Genomic DNA, 17,408 nt, shown 5'->3' with positions numbered 1-17,408 from the left:
CCCTGCAGGTGGGGAGCCAGGAACTTGAACCGGGATCCTTACAGCAGTCCTTGTGCTTCGTGCCATGTGCACTTAACCCACTGCGCTACCACCCAGCCCCCGATGCATATTATTAATGTACTACTTCTGGGAACTTCACAATGTTCTAAAACAGTGGTTTTCAGCCAGCTAAGAGACAGAAGAATTACCAGAAATTCTGATTTCTATTCAGTTTCCAAATGAGTCTGATGCTGCTGGTTCAGAGATTACACACTGAGAACCAGCTATTTGCGCTACGCACTGTAGGAAGTGCGGATTTAATGCATACATCTCATTTAGTTCTCAACATTATACAGATTTTTTTTTTTTTGCTTTCTAGATTAAGAAGTCAGTCTGAAAAAGTTCAGCTGTTTTTCAGAAAGGGTCCTTTAAACTGACAGTTATGCTACACAGAATTATATACATATTTTCCAAAGGGAAAAAAATGTTACTAGATTAAAATATCAGCTTCAGTGGTGGAGGTCAATCAATTGTATGCAGTGCTGTTCAAATTTCAACTATACATTTGTGTTACCTGCAAACGTCATTAAACATACAGATAGCGATTCCATAGGTCTAGGGAAGGCCCTGCAAATCTGCGTGTAAAACAAGCCCAGACAGCAGCAAACAACAATAGGAGGAACTACTTAATAGAATACTGGTCTCGTACCTATGCTGTAAGTAAAGCCAACTACTGCCTTTGAAATACTTGGTCTTTGGAAGAGAAGACCAGAAGACCGACAATAACGGAAATACGGCACCACTACTTCAGTTGGCTAGCATTTACTTAGTGAGCTGTTTGTGCTAAGCACTGTAGGAAGTGTGGATTTAATGCATACATCTCATTTAGTGCTCAACATTATACAGGTGTTTTTTGCTTTCTAGGTTAAGAAATTGGTCTGAAAAAGTTCAGCTGTTTTTCAGAACACACAAGCCTAGTTAGTTAGTGGTAGAATTTGGATCAGAACTTACACAGACTACAGAATTCAAGCTCTTAACCACTCCCTATAATGACAGAAAATGAGTAAGAGAAATTATAAGAGCTCAAACAAAGAGAACAGCATATTTGATTGAGAAGGTCCTGTAGATAAGAGTGCAGGCTGAACGGGCTGAGATAAGCAGAGAGAAGGGGGTAGATAGTAGCACGCATTATAATGCACAAGGACCCGCGGTTCAAGCAGTTGGTCCCGCTGCTTGCAGAAGGAGACACTCAAGAGCAGTGAAGCAGTTCTGCAGGTGTGTGTGTGTGTGTGTCCATCTCACTTTTCTCTCTCAATTTTCGTCTCTGTCCAATGGATAATAATAAATTTAAAATGATGTGTTGTATGCTTTACATTGGGTTCTAGTTCTCCCCCACCAAGAGAATTGGATCAGGCCAGTTAGTTTCGCGGGCCGCTGGGCCCCGCCCCTAGGAACCCCGCCAGAGTTCGAGAGTTCGAGAGTTCCAGAGTTGGAGAGTTGCCCAGTAAGAGAGAGTTCCAGGGTTCCTGAGTTGCAGAGTGAGAGAGAGTGCTTGCGCCGCCGCAAAGAGACAGCCGAGTTCTGTTTGGTGATTAGTTTGTCTTAGTTTATGAATCGTTGTTCGTGAATAAAGAAATACAGCTTCCCTGCCCAGCCGTTGTCTCCGCGTCTCTGTTACCCGCCCGTGAAGCTAGCCCGGCCGGCTAGAGCTCCGACAATTTGTTCCTAGCCAGAGAATGTAAGCTAAGAAGGAAAGGACAGAAATATCCTAACACAGCAAGTATCTCGGTTTATTGAAATGACAGGCAAATGAGGTATAGGAAATGGACCATGCTTAGGCCATATCTTCAGGGCCCTTGAAAATAGGGTATAAGATAATAATGGTCATCCATGCAAAAAGCAATATAATCTCTCAATGGATTAAAAAATGCAATGAGTTTATTGAACCATGTTTGAAAAACTGAACACCAATTCTTAAAGCTCTCCCTCTCTCCCTTCCTCTCATGTTCTCCTGTCCTAGTTTTAATCCTACAGAAAGAAATAGCATAATATATAGATAGCTGAATCCATCTTTTAAAAAAAAAGGAGGGACTGTCATTTATTGAGTACTTGCTTTATGCAGGTCACTATTCTAAATACTTGAACTATTAGTTTCACCTTCACCACACCCTGTGGAATTAACTGGTTTTAGAGACTAGAAAACGAGGACTCAGCTAATTATTATTATTTTTAAAGTTCAAATAAAGGACAGAGCAGAGCATCCTTAGAAAACGTTGCCATCACTTCAAAATTTTAATGAAAATATTTATGTATACTTCCCTTATGTTCAAATAGTAAAATATCAGTATGGAAAATCGAAATGGCTAGTCCCCCCACCATTGTGACACAGTTGTATTGGTTTGTGACACTGTTGTGACACAGGCATGCTCATAGGAAGATGTTGGATGTAATTAGCATATGACTAAGGCTGATGAATGTAATTAGCATATGGTTGACCTCAGCCTCTGCACATAAAAGGGGCTCACAAACCCACAAGGGACTGTGGGTGTGTGGGAACTTATTTTAACTACTAGTCGGGCTCTCTTTTTCTGGTACTCTCTTTGCCTCCTGGCTGTAGGTGCCTGCTCCATTCTCCAGGACCCACCATGCTGTCTCTCAGGAGAGAGACTGAACACATGTATCCAAGCTCCTCTAGGTGTGACACATCTGGTTGAGCGCACATGTTACAATGCACAAGGACCTGGGTTTGAATCCCCAGTCCCCAACTGCAGGGGGAAAGCTTTGCAAGTGGTGAAGCGGTGTTGCAGGTGTCTGTCTCTCTCCCTCTCTACCACTTCCCTCCCTCTTGATTTCTGGCTGTCTCTATCCAATAAATAAAAGATAATACAAAGAAGATGCAGTTGAGATGTATTCTACACATGGATGTAACTTGCTGAAAGACTGGGCATGAAAGGTAAGAAAAGCAAACTACAGATACTCACTGGTTTTGGCTTATATAACAGATCCAATTACTGAGATTGGAAAGCATGGGAAGATACACTGTTTGTAAGGATATGCAAGTTGAGGGCATGGAATTGAAATAGAAATGCCCAATACATAGCTGAAGATGTGAGCACTGTGGGTGAAAACTTACAGAAATTTCCTGCCTATCAGTAGAGTTAAATAAGGGCTTACTGTGTAATGAAATAGACTGTGGGTCCAAAATTATGTAGTGGAGCAAATGCCTTGCCGTTTCCTCATTCACTCTCCACAGAATTTATGATTAAAAAGCAGTGTTGAATATTTACACCAAAAAGGCTATGTTGGATAATACAGCTAATGATACTGTACTGTATATTTGAAAGTTACTAAAAGAGTACATCTTAATAGTTTTTTAAATTCTTTTACTATTCCTTTTAAATCTTTATTTATTTATTATTGGATAGAGACAGAAAAATTGAGAGGGGAGGGTGGTGTAGAGAGGGAAAGAGACAGAGAGACGCCTGCAGTCCTGCTTCAGCACTCTTGAAGCTTTCACACTGCAGGTGGGGCTGGACCCTGGGTCCTTGTGCACTGTGATGTGTGTGCTTAGTGAGTGTGCCACTGCCTGGCCCCAATGGTTTTCTGAATAATAATAATAATAAATAATTAATAATAATAATAATAAACATTTGTAACTATGTGAGGTGATGGAATTTTTTTTGTCTCCAGGGTTGTTGCTGGGGCTTGATGCCTGCACCACAAATCCACTGCTCCTGGAGGCTATAATTTTTCCCTTTTGTTGCCCTAGTTGTTTTATCATTGTTGTGGTTATTATTATTATTATTGTTATTGATGTTGTCCTTGTTGGATAGGACAGAGAGGAATGGAGAGAGGAGGGGAAGAGAGAGGGAGAGAAAGACAGACACCTGCAGGCCTGCTTCACCACTTGTGGGGAGCCAGGGGGCTCGATCCTTTCGCCAGTCCTTGCGCTTTGCACCACCTGCGCTTAACCCACTGCGCTACTGCCTGACTCCCAAGGTGATGAGTGTTAATGAAACTTAGCCTGGTAATCATTCTGCAGTATATAAAAGTGTCAGATCATTATGTTGCATACCTTAAACTGACCTAATATACTAATTATATCTCAATAAAACTGGAAATAGACACAGAGAACCAGTTCGTGCTCACTTGGCAGAGCACAGACTTACATTATTATTATCATTATTATTATTTGACTATTCCTACTAGGGCTATTGCCTGCATGATAACTCCCCAGCTCCCAGCAGCCACCCCCACTATTTTCTTTCGTTAATTGATAGGATAGAGAGAAGTTGCAAAGAGGGAGACACAAAGGGATAGAGACACCTGCAGCACTGTTTCACCACTCCTGTAGGTGGGAGTCAGGGATCCGAAACAAGGTCCTTGTGCGTGCTAATAAATGTGCCACTATCCAGCCCCAAGAGCTCAAATGTTACCAAGAGTCAGGACCAGAGTTTGAGTGCCTGGTCATCACTTAGGAACCATACACAAAGAGGAGACTTGATGAGCAGTAGAGCAGTGCTGCGATAGTGTCCTTCTCTCTTTGTCTTTCTTTTACTCTCTAGCTGGAGAACAGAGAGACAGAGAGAGAGAGAGAGAGAGAGAGAGAGAGAGAGAGAGGAAGAGAGAGGAAGGAGGAGGAGGAGGAGGAGGAGGGCGAGAGAGGAATCTACCCTTGTAGGTAGGAAACCCCAGTGAAGCCCTGGAGAAAAAAAAAAACAAAAAAAAACTGTCTTGAGCCAAAGTGAACTGTGAATTCTTCTGGGAGGTAGACCTAAATAGACGTAATTTGTACTTAAATCTCTCTCTCTTTCTCTCTCTGTCCTCCTCGTAATTACTTCATCCTGTCTCTCTTCCTCTCCCTCTAACTTAATCCGCTCTCTCCCCTCTCACTCTCTGCCTCCCTCTTCCCTTCCCCACTTTCATCTTTTCTAACTAGTACAAGAACCAACATTAATTTCGCATCTACATGAATTGTAACATATTTTCAAGGAATTAAGGTAGAACATCAAGATACTTGTGAATCAGTCTGGCCATCTGAGGAGCTCTGCTTACCCTTCTATTGTTTAATGTGTGGGCTTTAAAAATCCACCTTTGATAAGGCTATTTTATCTCCTTTTCTTCCATCGCTTAGCTTTGCTAAAACTTAACCTTTGCTCTACTCAGTAACTTAGTTTTATTGTTTTCCTAAGGTGTTTAACAGATATTGTCTAGACTTGTTTTCCTTAGTGAAACAAAGAAAGAACAGAAAGAAAAAACAAGAAGAGAAAATGAGAGAGAGAGAGAGAGAGAACTTTAAACTTTTTTCCCTTAATATTTTCTTTATTTTATTATTAAGGACTAAAATTACCCTTTCTCACAGTGAAAACTTATTTTTTTCCCTAAGCTTAACTGACAGTACATCTAGCTTGTTGGTTTTTGTTGGAGTTTAAGTGACATATCCTCAGCATCCTTAGATACACATACGATGATGTTTTGCTAGTTTTTAATAAGAGATGTACTTTGTGGGAAATACCTCTTTATTTTTTTAAATATTTTTCTTTATGTGTTATTGGATAGAGCCAGAGAGAAACTGAGAGGGGAGGCAGAGAGATACCTGCAGCCTTGCTTCATCGCTTGTGAAGCTTTCCCCTTGCAGGCTGGGACCAGGGGCTTGGACCTGAATCCCTGTTCACCGTGATCTGTGCGCTTAACCCGGCCTGCCACTGCCTGGCCCTGGAAATAACCTCTGTTGCTATGGCTTCAGGGGAATAAACATCTCCCTTCATCTGTAAGGCCCACAGAAACACGCAGCACCAGATTCAACTAAAGTGGCAGAATTCTGACAAACTATCAGACAAATGGATCAGAAATAAAAAACTAACCTCAAATTGTAGGAACCCTTTGAGAATTAAATATTAAAATGACTTTTGTTTTGGGGGTCTGGAATAATATAGTAATGCTAGTTGGTGCAGCAGAGACAAGAACAGAGTACATTATCAGAGAAATATGGCTCGCAGGAACTCATATTCCCCTCCCCCCTCTCTATATATATGCACAAAATGTGGGGGTATCATCTGATAACAATGTTAACCTGAGTCAAAGTAAACACATGACCTCAAAAGCATCTTAATTTTGAGGGGGTCGGGCGGTGGCGCAGTGGGTTAAGCGCATGTGGCACAAAGCGCAAGGACCAGTGTAAGGATCCCGGTTCGAGCCCCCGGCTCCCCACCTGCAGGGGAGTCGCTTCACAGACTGTGAAGCAGGTCTGCAGGTGTCTGTCTTTCTCTCCCCCTCTCTGTCTTCCCCTCCTCTCTCCATTTCTCTCTGTCCTATCCAACAACGAACAACATCAACAGTGGAAATAATAATAACTACAACGAGGCTACAACAACAAGGGCAACAAAAGGGGGAAAAATGGCCTCCAGGAGTGGTGGACTCATGGTGCAGGCACCGAGCCCAGCAATAACCCTGGAGGAAAAAAAAATGTATCTTAATTTTCAAGAGCAGTTGTATGTGAACTCTCTTTTTAGCCACCAGGTTCCAGATGCCATCAGGATGCCGGCCAGGCTTCCCTGGACTGAAAACCCCACCAATGCGTCCTGGAGCCCCGCTTCCCCAGAACCTCATTCCACTAGGGAAAGAGAGAGGCAGACTGGGAGTATGGACCGACCAGTCAATGCCCATGTTCAGCGGGGAAGCAATTACAGAAGCCACACCTTCTACCTTCTGCATCCCACAACGACCCTGGGTCCATACTCCCAGAGGGATAGAGAATGGGAAAGCTATTGGGGAGGAGATGGGATATGGAGATTGGGTGGTGGGAATTGTGTGGAGTTGTACCCCTCCTATCCTACGATTTTGTTAATGTCTCCTTTCTTAAATAAATTTTAAAAAAAAAGATAAAAATAAACTACAAGGAAGTAAAAAATAAAAAAATAAAAAAAATTTCAAGAGCAGACTTGAATTTCACCCATGAGTGAAGCAATTAGCCCTGTTATGTGCTGCTGTGCATACCACACCTGGGGCTTTAGCACCTCTTCTGACCACGTCCGTTCAAAATGGCGTACAGACAAACTGAAAGGCACAGCAGACTGAGTGAGGCACATGAAAGGCAACGGCAATAAGATGCCTGGGGAAAAATACTAACAAGCAATACGGCAAATGTTTTTAAATATTGGAAGGAATATCATATTGAAAAAGGCAGATTTCATTCTAAATAGTGTCAAATGTACCAGAGTACACATCAGTGAATAGGAGTTATGTCATTCCATCAAATGAAGAACTTGGGGCCACGTGGTGGTGCACCTGGTCGAGCGCACATGTTACAATGCACAAGGACCTGGGTTCGAGTCCCTGGCCACCACCTGCAAAGGAAAGCTTCACACATGGAGAAGCAGGGCTGCAGGTGTCTCTCTGCCTCTTCCCCTCTCTATCATCCCTTTCCCTCTCAACTTCTGTCTGTCTGAATAAATAAAAAAAAAAGATTATAAAAAAAAATGAAGATTTTTTTTTTTTTGCCTCCAAGGTTATCACTGGAGCTTGATGCCTGCACTACGAATCCACTGCTCCTGCGTCCATTTATTTTTATTTTTATTTATTTATATTTATATATTTTGGTTTTTTTGCATAGTTCAGAGAGAAATTGTGAGCAGAGGGGAAGATAGAAAGGGAGAGAGAGAGATGGACACCTGTAGACCTGCTTCACTGCTTATGAAGCATCCCCCCCATGGGTAGCCAGGGCTCGAACCTGGATCCTTGAGCTTTGAACTATGTGCACTTAACCCAGTGAGCCACTGCCTGGCCCCCTTAAAATGAAGAATTTTTAAAATTCAAATTGTTTACAAATGGGCTAAGTTATCTAGGGTCTTGGGAATTTCTATAAAAGTAAAAGAATTCAGAAATGGTAGATTCTACAGAGATAATTTCACTAGTCTTTTAGATTGAGGCACCCTTCAACACTGAATTCAAACAACACTTTTCAACATTAATTAAATTCAACAACATTATGAAATCAAAGGTCATTTGACTCTTACAGTACATCACTACACTTGTAAAACAAGGACCATGCATTTAAGGTGTGGTAAGAGTTAGAATTGGTTTATTAATTCTAAATTCCCAAATTGAGGCAAAAGTAAAGGAAATATTGTCATATCTAGTTCAATAATTAGATCAATTATCTTCAAAGTAAAAGATTCAAAATTTCTCCTTTTATGAAACTAATGGATTAGTAATTTATACCTATTAGGCTATTATATAGTCCATTCAAACTTTGTCTCTCATCAAGACAGATACTTTGTTAAGAACTAGCAAACTGCCATATTATAATTCATAACAATTACAGTGAAAAATGTACTTTGGAATCACCTTGTGTTTCCACATATATATATATATTTATATTTATATTTGTTTTTTGTCTTTTTGCCTCCAGGGTTATTGCTAGGGATCAGTGTCTGCACAATGAATCCACTGTTCTTGGCGGTCATTTTGCATTGGCATTGTTGTTGCTGTTATTATTGTTGTTGTTACCATTGTTGGACAGGACAGAGAGAAATGGAGAGAGGAGGGGAAGACAGATGGGGGAAAGAAAGATAGACACCTGCAGACTGGCTTCACTGCTTGTGAAGTGAGCCCACTGCAGTTGGAGAGCAGAGGCTCGAACCAGGGTCCTTACACTTTTCCTTGTGTTTTGCATTATATGCGCTTAACCCTGTCTGCTACCGCCCAGCAAAGGTAATGGCTCTTAAAATGCTGCATAAAGGCTTTGAAATATAATATGACAGTAAGGCCTAGTTTTCTAGAAGTGATACAAAGATTATCCAGTTGGGGACAAAGAACAGGTATAGATACAGTAGATGTTTTAAAGAAAAAGCAAGAAATATGAGTAGTAATCTTTCACAGTTACAAACAGGAAGATAATTTCTTGCAGAATCCTGATGAACCATCAAGAATTAACTCCTCCCACCAGTGTGCTTACATGAGGTGTGTTCACTGCAGACCAGAAAAAGTTAAAAGTGACTTTGGATAAAGTAGGCTGTCCCACTATTTACAATTCTGATGAAATTTGAGCGAATCAAAGAAGACAGCAGTACCTGAAATAGGGAAGATCACCTAAAAGCAGAGAAAGGCTCCCAATATTAAAACTAATCCAAGAGAAAAATACCTCAGGGAGGGAAAAATGGAAGCAGTAAACTAGAATGTCGTTTAGAGTTTAGCTGTGAAGAATCCAAAATGCAAGAAGCATTTAAAAATATGTTATACTTCAAGTCAGTGTTTCATTATTGAAGCTCATGCTAAAGTTTCCCATCTTTACAGTTCTTTCTTACTGTGAAAACACAAGTTTTCCAATGGACTTTTAAAAGCTGTCATCCATATCTTTACATATAATGATCCAGCCGAAGGTGTTTTACTTTTCAGTAGAGAAGTACAGAAAGTATAGCTGCAGATGATTGTATTTGGATCTCTTGGATGGAATTAATAATGAAAATTTACATTATTAAAGCAGTTTTGCTCAGTTTTTTTTTTTCATTATTCAAGATAAAAAATCTACTTGTAGGACAAAACTTGCAATCAATCATTAACTGCGTTATCTGTAATAAAAAAATATTTTCATTTCAGACAAGATCGGGCGTGTTCAGGGTGGTATGGCCCTAGACAAAAATATTTTCATTTCCAACATTAATCTGTTTTCCCCCTTCTGTCTTTTTAGATGTAGACATCACAACATTAGCTTTGCTGCTTTATGGAAACACATAGACAGTAAGTCGGGTTACTAGTGACACTTGAATGTTCAAGTTGGAAAGCAGGCTGCAAGAGAGGGGATTCAAATAGACTGAAAGAAGAACCAGTGATAGTGAAGACACATAATTGAAATGACACAGAGATTAATAATCTCAACATAAAATGAGAAGTTAGGAACTTAGAGAAGTGTTACATCGTCAAGATAAGAAATAGGCCAGTCTGGTAGTCAAGTCCCATTACAATAAAAATTCACAATACCTTCTTCAACATCTGAGATATATTCGCCATCACTGAGCATTTCAGGGGCATTGGCTTTACGAACTGCATGATTTAAGTGAATAACGTTAAGCATATGAAAAATGCATTCCTGATAGTACAACAAAATACTTGAACATCTGAAAAACATTTTTCTCCACAAAAAATTTCCTCAGGAGATAAACACAGTCACTCTAAACTAAAATGAATTCAAAGGATAGTTCCGTACCTTCATCATCAGACATATCAAGAACTTCATTCATTGTTTCCGGAACATTCATTTTGTGCTTCTCTGTGACAGTCTAGTAACAAAAAGAGAGTGATGTTAAGTGTGAGCAGCATTTATATTTTAATGAGACAATGTTCTCCTTTCTCAACCAGCTGGCTTATTGTAGGTCTAGGCACTGACTATTTTGAAGCCTCCACACATGAAATATTAAAACTGTCCTCATTGTGCAAGGACCGGTGGGTGTGATGATCCCGGTTCGAGCCCCCGGCTCCCCACATACAGGGGAGTCACTTCACAGGCGGTGAAGCAGGTCTGCAGGTGTCTGTCTTTCTCTCTCCCTCTCTGTCTTCCCCTCCTCTCTCCATTTCTCTCTGTCCTATCCAACAATGACGACATCAACAATAATAACTACAACAACAATAAAAACAGCAAGAGCAACAAAAAGGAAATAAAAAAAAAAAAACTGTCCTCACCATATACAAGGCAAAGAATTATAAGGACAAACCATACTTAACTAACTTAGAAAGATTTAAGTTTCTAACAAGGCTTTTCAAAGGATAAGGGGGGGGGCGGAGGTAGATAGCATAACGGTTATGCAAAGATACTCTCATGCCTGAGGCTCCAAAGTCAATGCGCCACAATACCATAAACCAGAGCTGAGCAGTTCTCTGGTAAAAAAAAAAAAGAAAGAAAAGAAGAGAGAGAGAGAAAGGAAGGAAGGAAGGAAGAAAGGAAAGAAATGAAAGGAAAAACCCGGGACAGGGTGGTGGTGCGCCTGGCTGAGTGCAGGACATACATGCAGTGAGTAAGGACATACAGGGAGAAAGCTTTCGGAGTGGTGAGGCAGGGCTGCAGGCGTGTCACTGTCTCTCTCCCACTCTAGCTTCCCCTCTTGATTTCTGGCTGTCTCTATCCAATAAATAAAGTTGATAAAACATAAAAAAGAGAAAGGGGGGGAGAGAGAGATAGCTCCTCTCACTGTGTTGCACTATGATTTGATGAGCTAGCCACTCTGTTCCACAGATGTCTTGGCTGGCGAGCAGCGAAGCGAATGGCAAAACCATACTTTATAGACACAGATATACAGACACATTGGTATACAGATACACAGGTGTATAGATACACGACATAGGTTATCACGGGTGTCTATTTGGCAACTCCATAGCTCCCAGTGGTTGTTTTTTTTCTCTCCTCCCTTTTTTTCTGTCTTTGTTTGATTGAAGGTGGGAGACAGAAAAGAAAAGGGGGCTGGACGGTACTGCAGCAGGTTAAGAGCACATAGTATGAAGCACAAGGACCTGTGCAAGGATCCCGGATGGAGCCCCCAGCTCCCCACCTGCAGGGGGGGTCGCTTCACAAGTGTTGAAGTAGGTCTGCAGGTGTCTGTTTTTCTCTCTCTCTATTTTCCCCTTCCCTCTCAATTTCTCTCTGTCCTATGGAAAAAAAACTAAAAAAATGGCTGCAGGAGCAGTGGATTCGTAGTACAGGCAGGGAGCCCCAGAGATAACCTTAGAGGGAGGGAGGAGGAGGGAGAGGGAGGAGGAGGAGGAGAGGGAGAGGGAGAGGGAGAGGGAGAGGGAGAGGGAGAGGGAGAGGGAGAGGGAGAGGGAGAGGGAGGCACTTGCAGCAATTCCCCACCAGTGATGCCCCCTTCCCACCTTGCTTCCTACCGGTAGGGAGACTAGAGTTTGAAACCAGGTCTATGTACCACTTGCGAGGCTCCTGGCAGAGCAATAGTCTGGATTTAACAGTGTCATGTCAGTCTTTCATTTTGTCATCTTCTCTGCATACATTATAATTACTAGGATGTACTCTAGAAAATATTAAGTTGCACATATAATTTTCTAATTATGTGTATAGAGAAAATGGTAATGCATTTCCAAGATAACTTTAACCTCCAAAATTTTTTTAAAAAAAAATAGAGGACCGGGTGATAGCGCAATACCTGGTTAAGAGCACACAGTACTATGTGCAAGGACCCACTCAAGGATCCAGGTTCGAGTCCCCGCTCCCCACCTGCAGGAGGGACATTTCACAAGCGGTGTAGCAGGTCTGCAGGTGTCTATCTTTCTCTTTCTTCCCTGCCCCTCTCGATTTTTCTCTGTACTATCTGAAAAATTTTAAAAAAAGTTAAAAGGAAAGTAAAAGGCCATGAGAGCAGTGGATTTTCAGTGTCAGCACTGAGCTCCAATGATAACCCTAGAGGCAAAAAAAAAAAAAACTCAACAATTATAAGTACATAAAAATTTAAAAAACAAAGAAATTTAAAAAATAGTTATGTTAGGATCACAGTCTTAATTATTATTTTTTTTTAAGTTTGACTTTCTTCCTATATTGTTCATAATCGTTCAAAAGACATTGACAGTATCACTCGCTGGAAGATCTTAGCCACCCTGGCCTGGAGGTGGTGGTGCAGTGGAGAAACCATTAAACTCTCAAGAAGAGGTCCCCAGCCAATGCCCAGTATCTGTGGGATTCCTCCAGGGTAAAGTGTCTCTATTCTAGCTCTCTGGGTCATTTTCTTTGAAGTCCTCATAAAAACAAAAACAAATAAACAAACAACAACATAAAAAAAACCCAAACTAAAACAAAACAAATGATTCTATTCTTACTTTTTCTATTCAGTTTCCCCAGGAGTCAAGTTACAATGCTTAACCTATACTAAGGCAATGAGGAATTTTGTTTCACTACCTTTAAGGTAAGTTATTTTCATAAATTATTCTGCTGCTTATGAGCAATTTATTTCTCATAAATTTATTTATTTATTCAATGATATTTTATATTTGTATGAACTTGTGAATACTATTATAGTGGTATACATTATGATATGCTTTGTTGTTGACTTTGATACTAGTTTATTTATGTATATATAACTTATAAATAGCTCAAATTGTTCCAACCTTTTTTTTAAAAATTTTTTCTTCTTTTTTTAAGATTTATTTATTCCCTTTTGTTGCCCTTGTTGTTTTATTGTTGTAATTATTATTATTATTGATGTCATCATTGTTGGATAGGACAGAGAGAAACGGAGATAGGAGGGGAAGTCAGAGAGCGGGGAGAGAAAGACAGACACCTGTAGACCTGCTTCACCGCTTGTGAAGCGACTCCCCTGCAGGGGGGGAGCCGGGGGCTTGAACCGGGACCCATGCAGGTACTTACGCTTTGCAGGTACTTGTGCTTAACCCGCTGTGCTACCTCCCGGCTCCCTGTTCCAGCTCTTATTGGTAACTCTTTTAGCTCATTCCTATGTACCTTTAGTACTGTTTTATGAGCAAGTGTTTATTTGTTTACTTATTTATGGGAAGGCACTACTTTATTTTTGGAATTACAAAATGGCCTTGACTCATGTTGCATATTTTCTGCCCTAGTTTTAGCTTCTCCTCTTATTTGTATGTGATATATGAAGTAGGTATCTGAGTGACACATTGTTCTTACTGTCTCTGGAGGGCTAAGAAATGCAAACAGTGGAACTGTGGCAGTTTAATGAATATCTTTTGAACATAAACTTGTCACTATGTTTCCTACGCTCTCACAATTGTAATGCCATTAACTAGAGCCTCTTTCTCAGAATTGCCACAATATTCATTGCACTCATGGGAGATGCATTCTTTGTGCTGAGTTTGAAAAAACAAACAAATCTGCAGCCTGCTTATGGGACCACAGGGCTCCAGTAACTAGCCCTGCTAAGCTTCATTGTGGTGGAGGTTGTGCTATGTTTAGTTAGCTTAAAATCATGGACTCCACCCAGCATTGCGTCAGCCCTCTTTTAAGCTAGATGACATGAAAGTGCAAAAGCAGAACTGGCAAGGTTGTCTCAGCTTGAAATAAAATCTCTGATGCTTAATGAAGTCTCGAGGGACTAGATACACTCTTTTTTTCATCAACGTGAGTACTTCACTTAGGGAAAGCCTCTTCAGAGGAAATCTGGACCTTTTCTGTTAGCATAGGTGCTGTTTTCTCTCTTACAGAAGGTCCCCAAGCAAGCTGGCTGATGACAATGACTACATGGCACGAATCCCATACATTGGCTGTCTTTCACTAACAGACTGATACCTTCTCTTCTGGCAGATTTTGGGAAACCATAACTCCTTTTATTTCCTAAAGTTTTTTTCTGAGATCAAAGAAACATTTGAACTTACCTAATGATTAAAAAAAAGTATTTTTTTAACATTTAAATTTTATTTGTTTATTTATTTATTTTGCCTCCAGGGTTATTGCTGGGGCTTGGTGCCTGCACTATGAAATCCACTGCTCCTAGGGGCTATTTTTTCCCTTTTGTTGATCTTGTTATTTATTGTTTTTGTTAGTATTTATTATTATTATTCTTGTTATTGCTGGCATTGTTGGATAGGACAGAGCAAAAATGAGAGAGGAGGGGAAGACAGAGAAGGGGAGAGAAAGACAGACACCTGCAGACCTGCTTCACCGCTTGTGAAGTGACTCCCCACCCCGTAGGTGGAGAGCCGGGGACTTGAACCAGGATCCTTACACCTTACACTGATCCTTGTGTCCTTGAGCTTTGCGCCATGTGTGCTTAACCTGCTGCGCTATCACCCAGCCCCCCAAAAAGAAATTTATATTCAATCAAGTAAGACTTACATTTTGTATTATTATATAAGTTTCAATTCTTTAACACTGGAACAAAAGTTTAATATTTATTGCAGTGACTTCAAATCTTTTTAAAATACATACATTGAACACTTTATTTATTTATTTATTTATTTATTATTAGAGACAGAGAGGAGTTAAGAGGGGAAAAGAGAGATATATATATAGAGGGACAGAGAGAGACCTGCAGCCCTGCTTCACCACTCATTAACCTTTCCCCCTGCAGGTGGGGGTCCAAGGGCTTGAACCTGGGTCCTTGCACACTGTAATATGTGTGCTTAACTAGATAAGCCACTGCCTGGCCCCATGACTTCAAATCTTTTATAACAGTGTGACACTTAGTCACTGTTAGGCATTTGTCTTTATCTCTCTTCCTCCCCATGTAAGGCATCTGTAATATTAAAGTGAATAAGAATATTTATTTCAACTCTTTCATCAGGAATAACAGATTTTTAAAAATGATTTATTTATTAGTCCAAGTCAGAAAGGCAATACCAGAGCAGCAGTTTGGTCCATAAGATGACAGGTATGAACTCAGGACCCTGTACTTTTAAGTTCAGTGGTGTAGCCACTGTACTACCTCTCCCAAGCTGCAGATATAACAAATTTAAGTTAAAAGATATATTAAGGCAGCATACAGGAATTCCTCTCTTTTTAATTTTTTATATTTATTTATTTATTTTCCCTTTTGTTGCCCTTGTTGTTTTTTATTGTTGTAGTTATTATTGTTGTAGTTATTGATGTCATCGTTGTTGGATAGGACAGAGAGAAATGGAGAGAAGAGGGGAAGACAGAGAGGGGGAGAGAAAGGTAGACACCTGCAGACCTGCTACACCCCCTGTGAAGAGACTCCCCTGCAAGTGGGGAGCCGGGGGCTCAAACCAGGATCCTCATGGAGGTCCTTGTGCGTTGCGCCACGTGCGCTTAACCCGTTGCGCTACCACCTGACTCCAGGGAATTCTTCTCTTATACAAACTCTATCCTTGAGGTTAGAAATGTTTTATCCTGGTAGGTATGGATTACTAATGAAAATATTGTTGTTTTTTTTCTCGAAAATTGCAAGACTTCTCCTGTGATCATCAGATTTACTATTTGCTTTTGAAAAGTCTGCACACAGTCAAGAAACTCAACCTGTGGATGGCTGTCAGATCTCTCAACTGTGATTTTTATATGAAGTGCTATGAAAACAAACTACTGCAGAGGCTAACTATGTCTTCCTTCATGTTGGAATGTGGCAGATGACAAAAGCAGGTAGAGCTGATGCTTCCAAATGTCCCAGCATCCTAAATTCACATCGTAAAAAGTCAGTCTGTGTGCTGAGTCATAGGATAGTAAATAATTGAAGTAAATGTCCAGTATGGTGTACTATCTGCTCTTTAAAAGGTACTGAATTCTAATATAGTTTAAAGGCACCCGATGGGAGTTTAAAAAAAAAAAAAGGAAAGAGTTATCCTAGAGATTTCAGCTTATAAATAAATAAATGCACATCTAACACTACTGCAGCCTGACTAAGCCTTGCCAGAAATGCTAGTAAAGAGTTTCTTTAATTAAAAAATTAAATCTTTTTATTTATTATGGAATACAGACAGAGAAATTAAGAAGGGAGGAGGAGAAAAAGGGCGGGGAAGAGAGACAGACACTTGCAGCCCTGCTTCACCACTCGTGAAGCTTCCCCCCTGCAGGTGGGGACCGGGGGCTTGATCCTGTTAAGTGTACACTTAACCAGGTGCGTCACTGCCTGGCCCTAATTTTCTTTAAATTTTAATAAAACATTCTATTTCTTTTTCTTTTAAAAATTTTTTATATTTGTTGCAGCTATTATTATTGTTGTTGTTGATGTCATCATTGTTGGATAGGACAGAGAGAAATAAAGAGAGGAGGGAAAGACAGAGAGGGGAAGAGAAAGACAGACACCTGCAGACCTGCTTCACTGCCTGGGAAGCGACTCCCCTGCAGGTGGGGAGCCAGGGGCTCGAACCGGGATCCTTATAGTGGTCCTTGTGCTTTGCACCAAGTGTGCTTAACCCACTGCGCTACCACCCAACTCCCCTCTACTTTTTCTATGAAACAACTTGTAGGTGAATGTAAGAGGAAGAGTGAGATTCCTGGTACAAATTAAAATTTTAACCTAATGTTTTGTTTGTTTGTTTGTTTTGTTTTGTTTTTGCCTCCAGGGTTATTGATGGGGCTCAGTGCCTGCACCACGAATCCACTGCTACTAGAGGCTTTTTGCTGTTGTTGTCCTTGTTTTATCGTTGTTGTGGCTATTATTATTGTTATTACTGATGTCATTGTTGTTGGATAGGTCAGAAAGAAATGCAGAGAGAAGGGGAAGACAGAGAGGAGGACAGAAAGATAAGACACCTGCAGACCTGCTTCACCGCTCATGGAGTGACCCAGCTGCAGGTGGGAAGCCAGGGGCTCGAGCCAGAATCCTTGTACTTAACTTGCTGCACTACCACCTAACCCCCAATTTTATTTATTTTTTTTACAATAATGTTGATGTACCCATTATCATTTGTGAGCTAAAACATTTAAAGAAAACAACTTCTAGCTTCCAACTTTCTTACAGTACTGACAAAGAAGAATTCTAAAACTTCTGCCTTTAGTTTTTATA

At 40.5% G+C, this 17,408-nt stretch overlaps 1 protein-coding gene across 1 annotated transcript in view; it reads right to left on the bottom strand.

Moving 5' to 3' along the window:
* The window catches only part of LOC132536626 (ankyrin-3-like), a 74,702-nt gene that overhangs the window by 40,804 nt on the left and 16,490 nt on the right, over window positions 1–17,408 (bottom strand). The window contains exons 6-7 of the mRNA XM_060184746.1: window positions 10,184–10,256; window positions 9,958–10,020 (exon numbers count right to left, since the gene is read on the bottom strand). Coding sequence (XP_060040729.1) covers window positions 9,958–10,020; window positions 10,184–10,256 — 136 coding nt within the window. The remainder of the gene's footprint in view (window positions 1–9,957; window positions 10,021–10,183; window positions 10,257–17,408) is intronic.

Source organism: Erinaceus europaeus, unplaced genomic scaffold, assembly GCF_950295315.1.
Source record: "Erinaceus europaeus unplaced genomic scaffold, mEriEur2.1 scaffold_584, whole genome shotgun sequence".
NCBI lineage: Eukaryota > Metazoa > Chordata > Mammalia > Eulipotyphla > Erinaceidae > Erinaceus > Erinaceus europaeus.
Note: the sequence above shows the minus strand (reverse complement) of the source record. Positions and strands in the feature narration are given on the sequence as shown.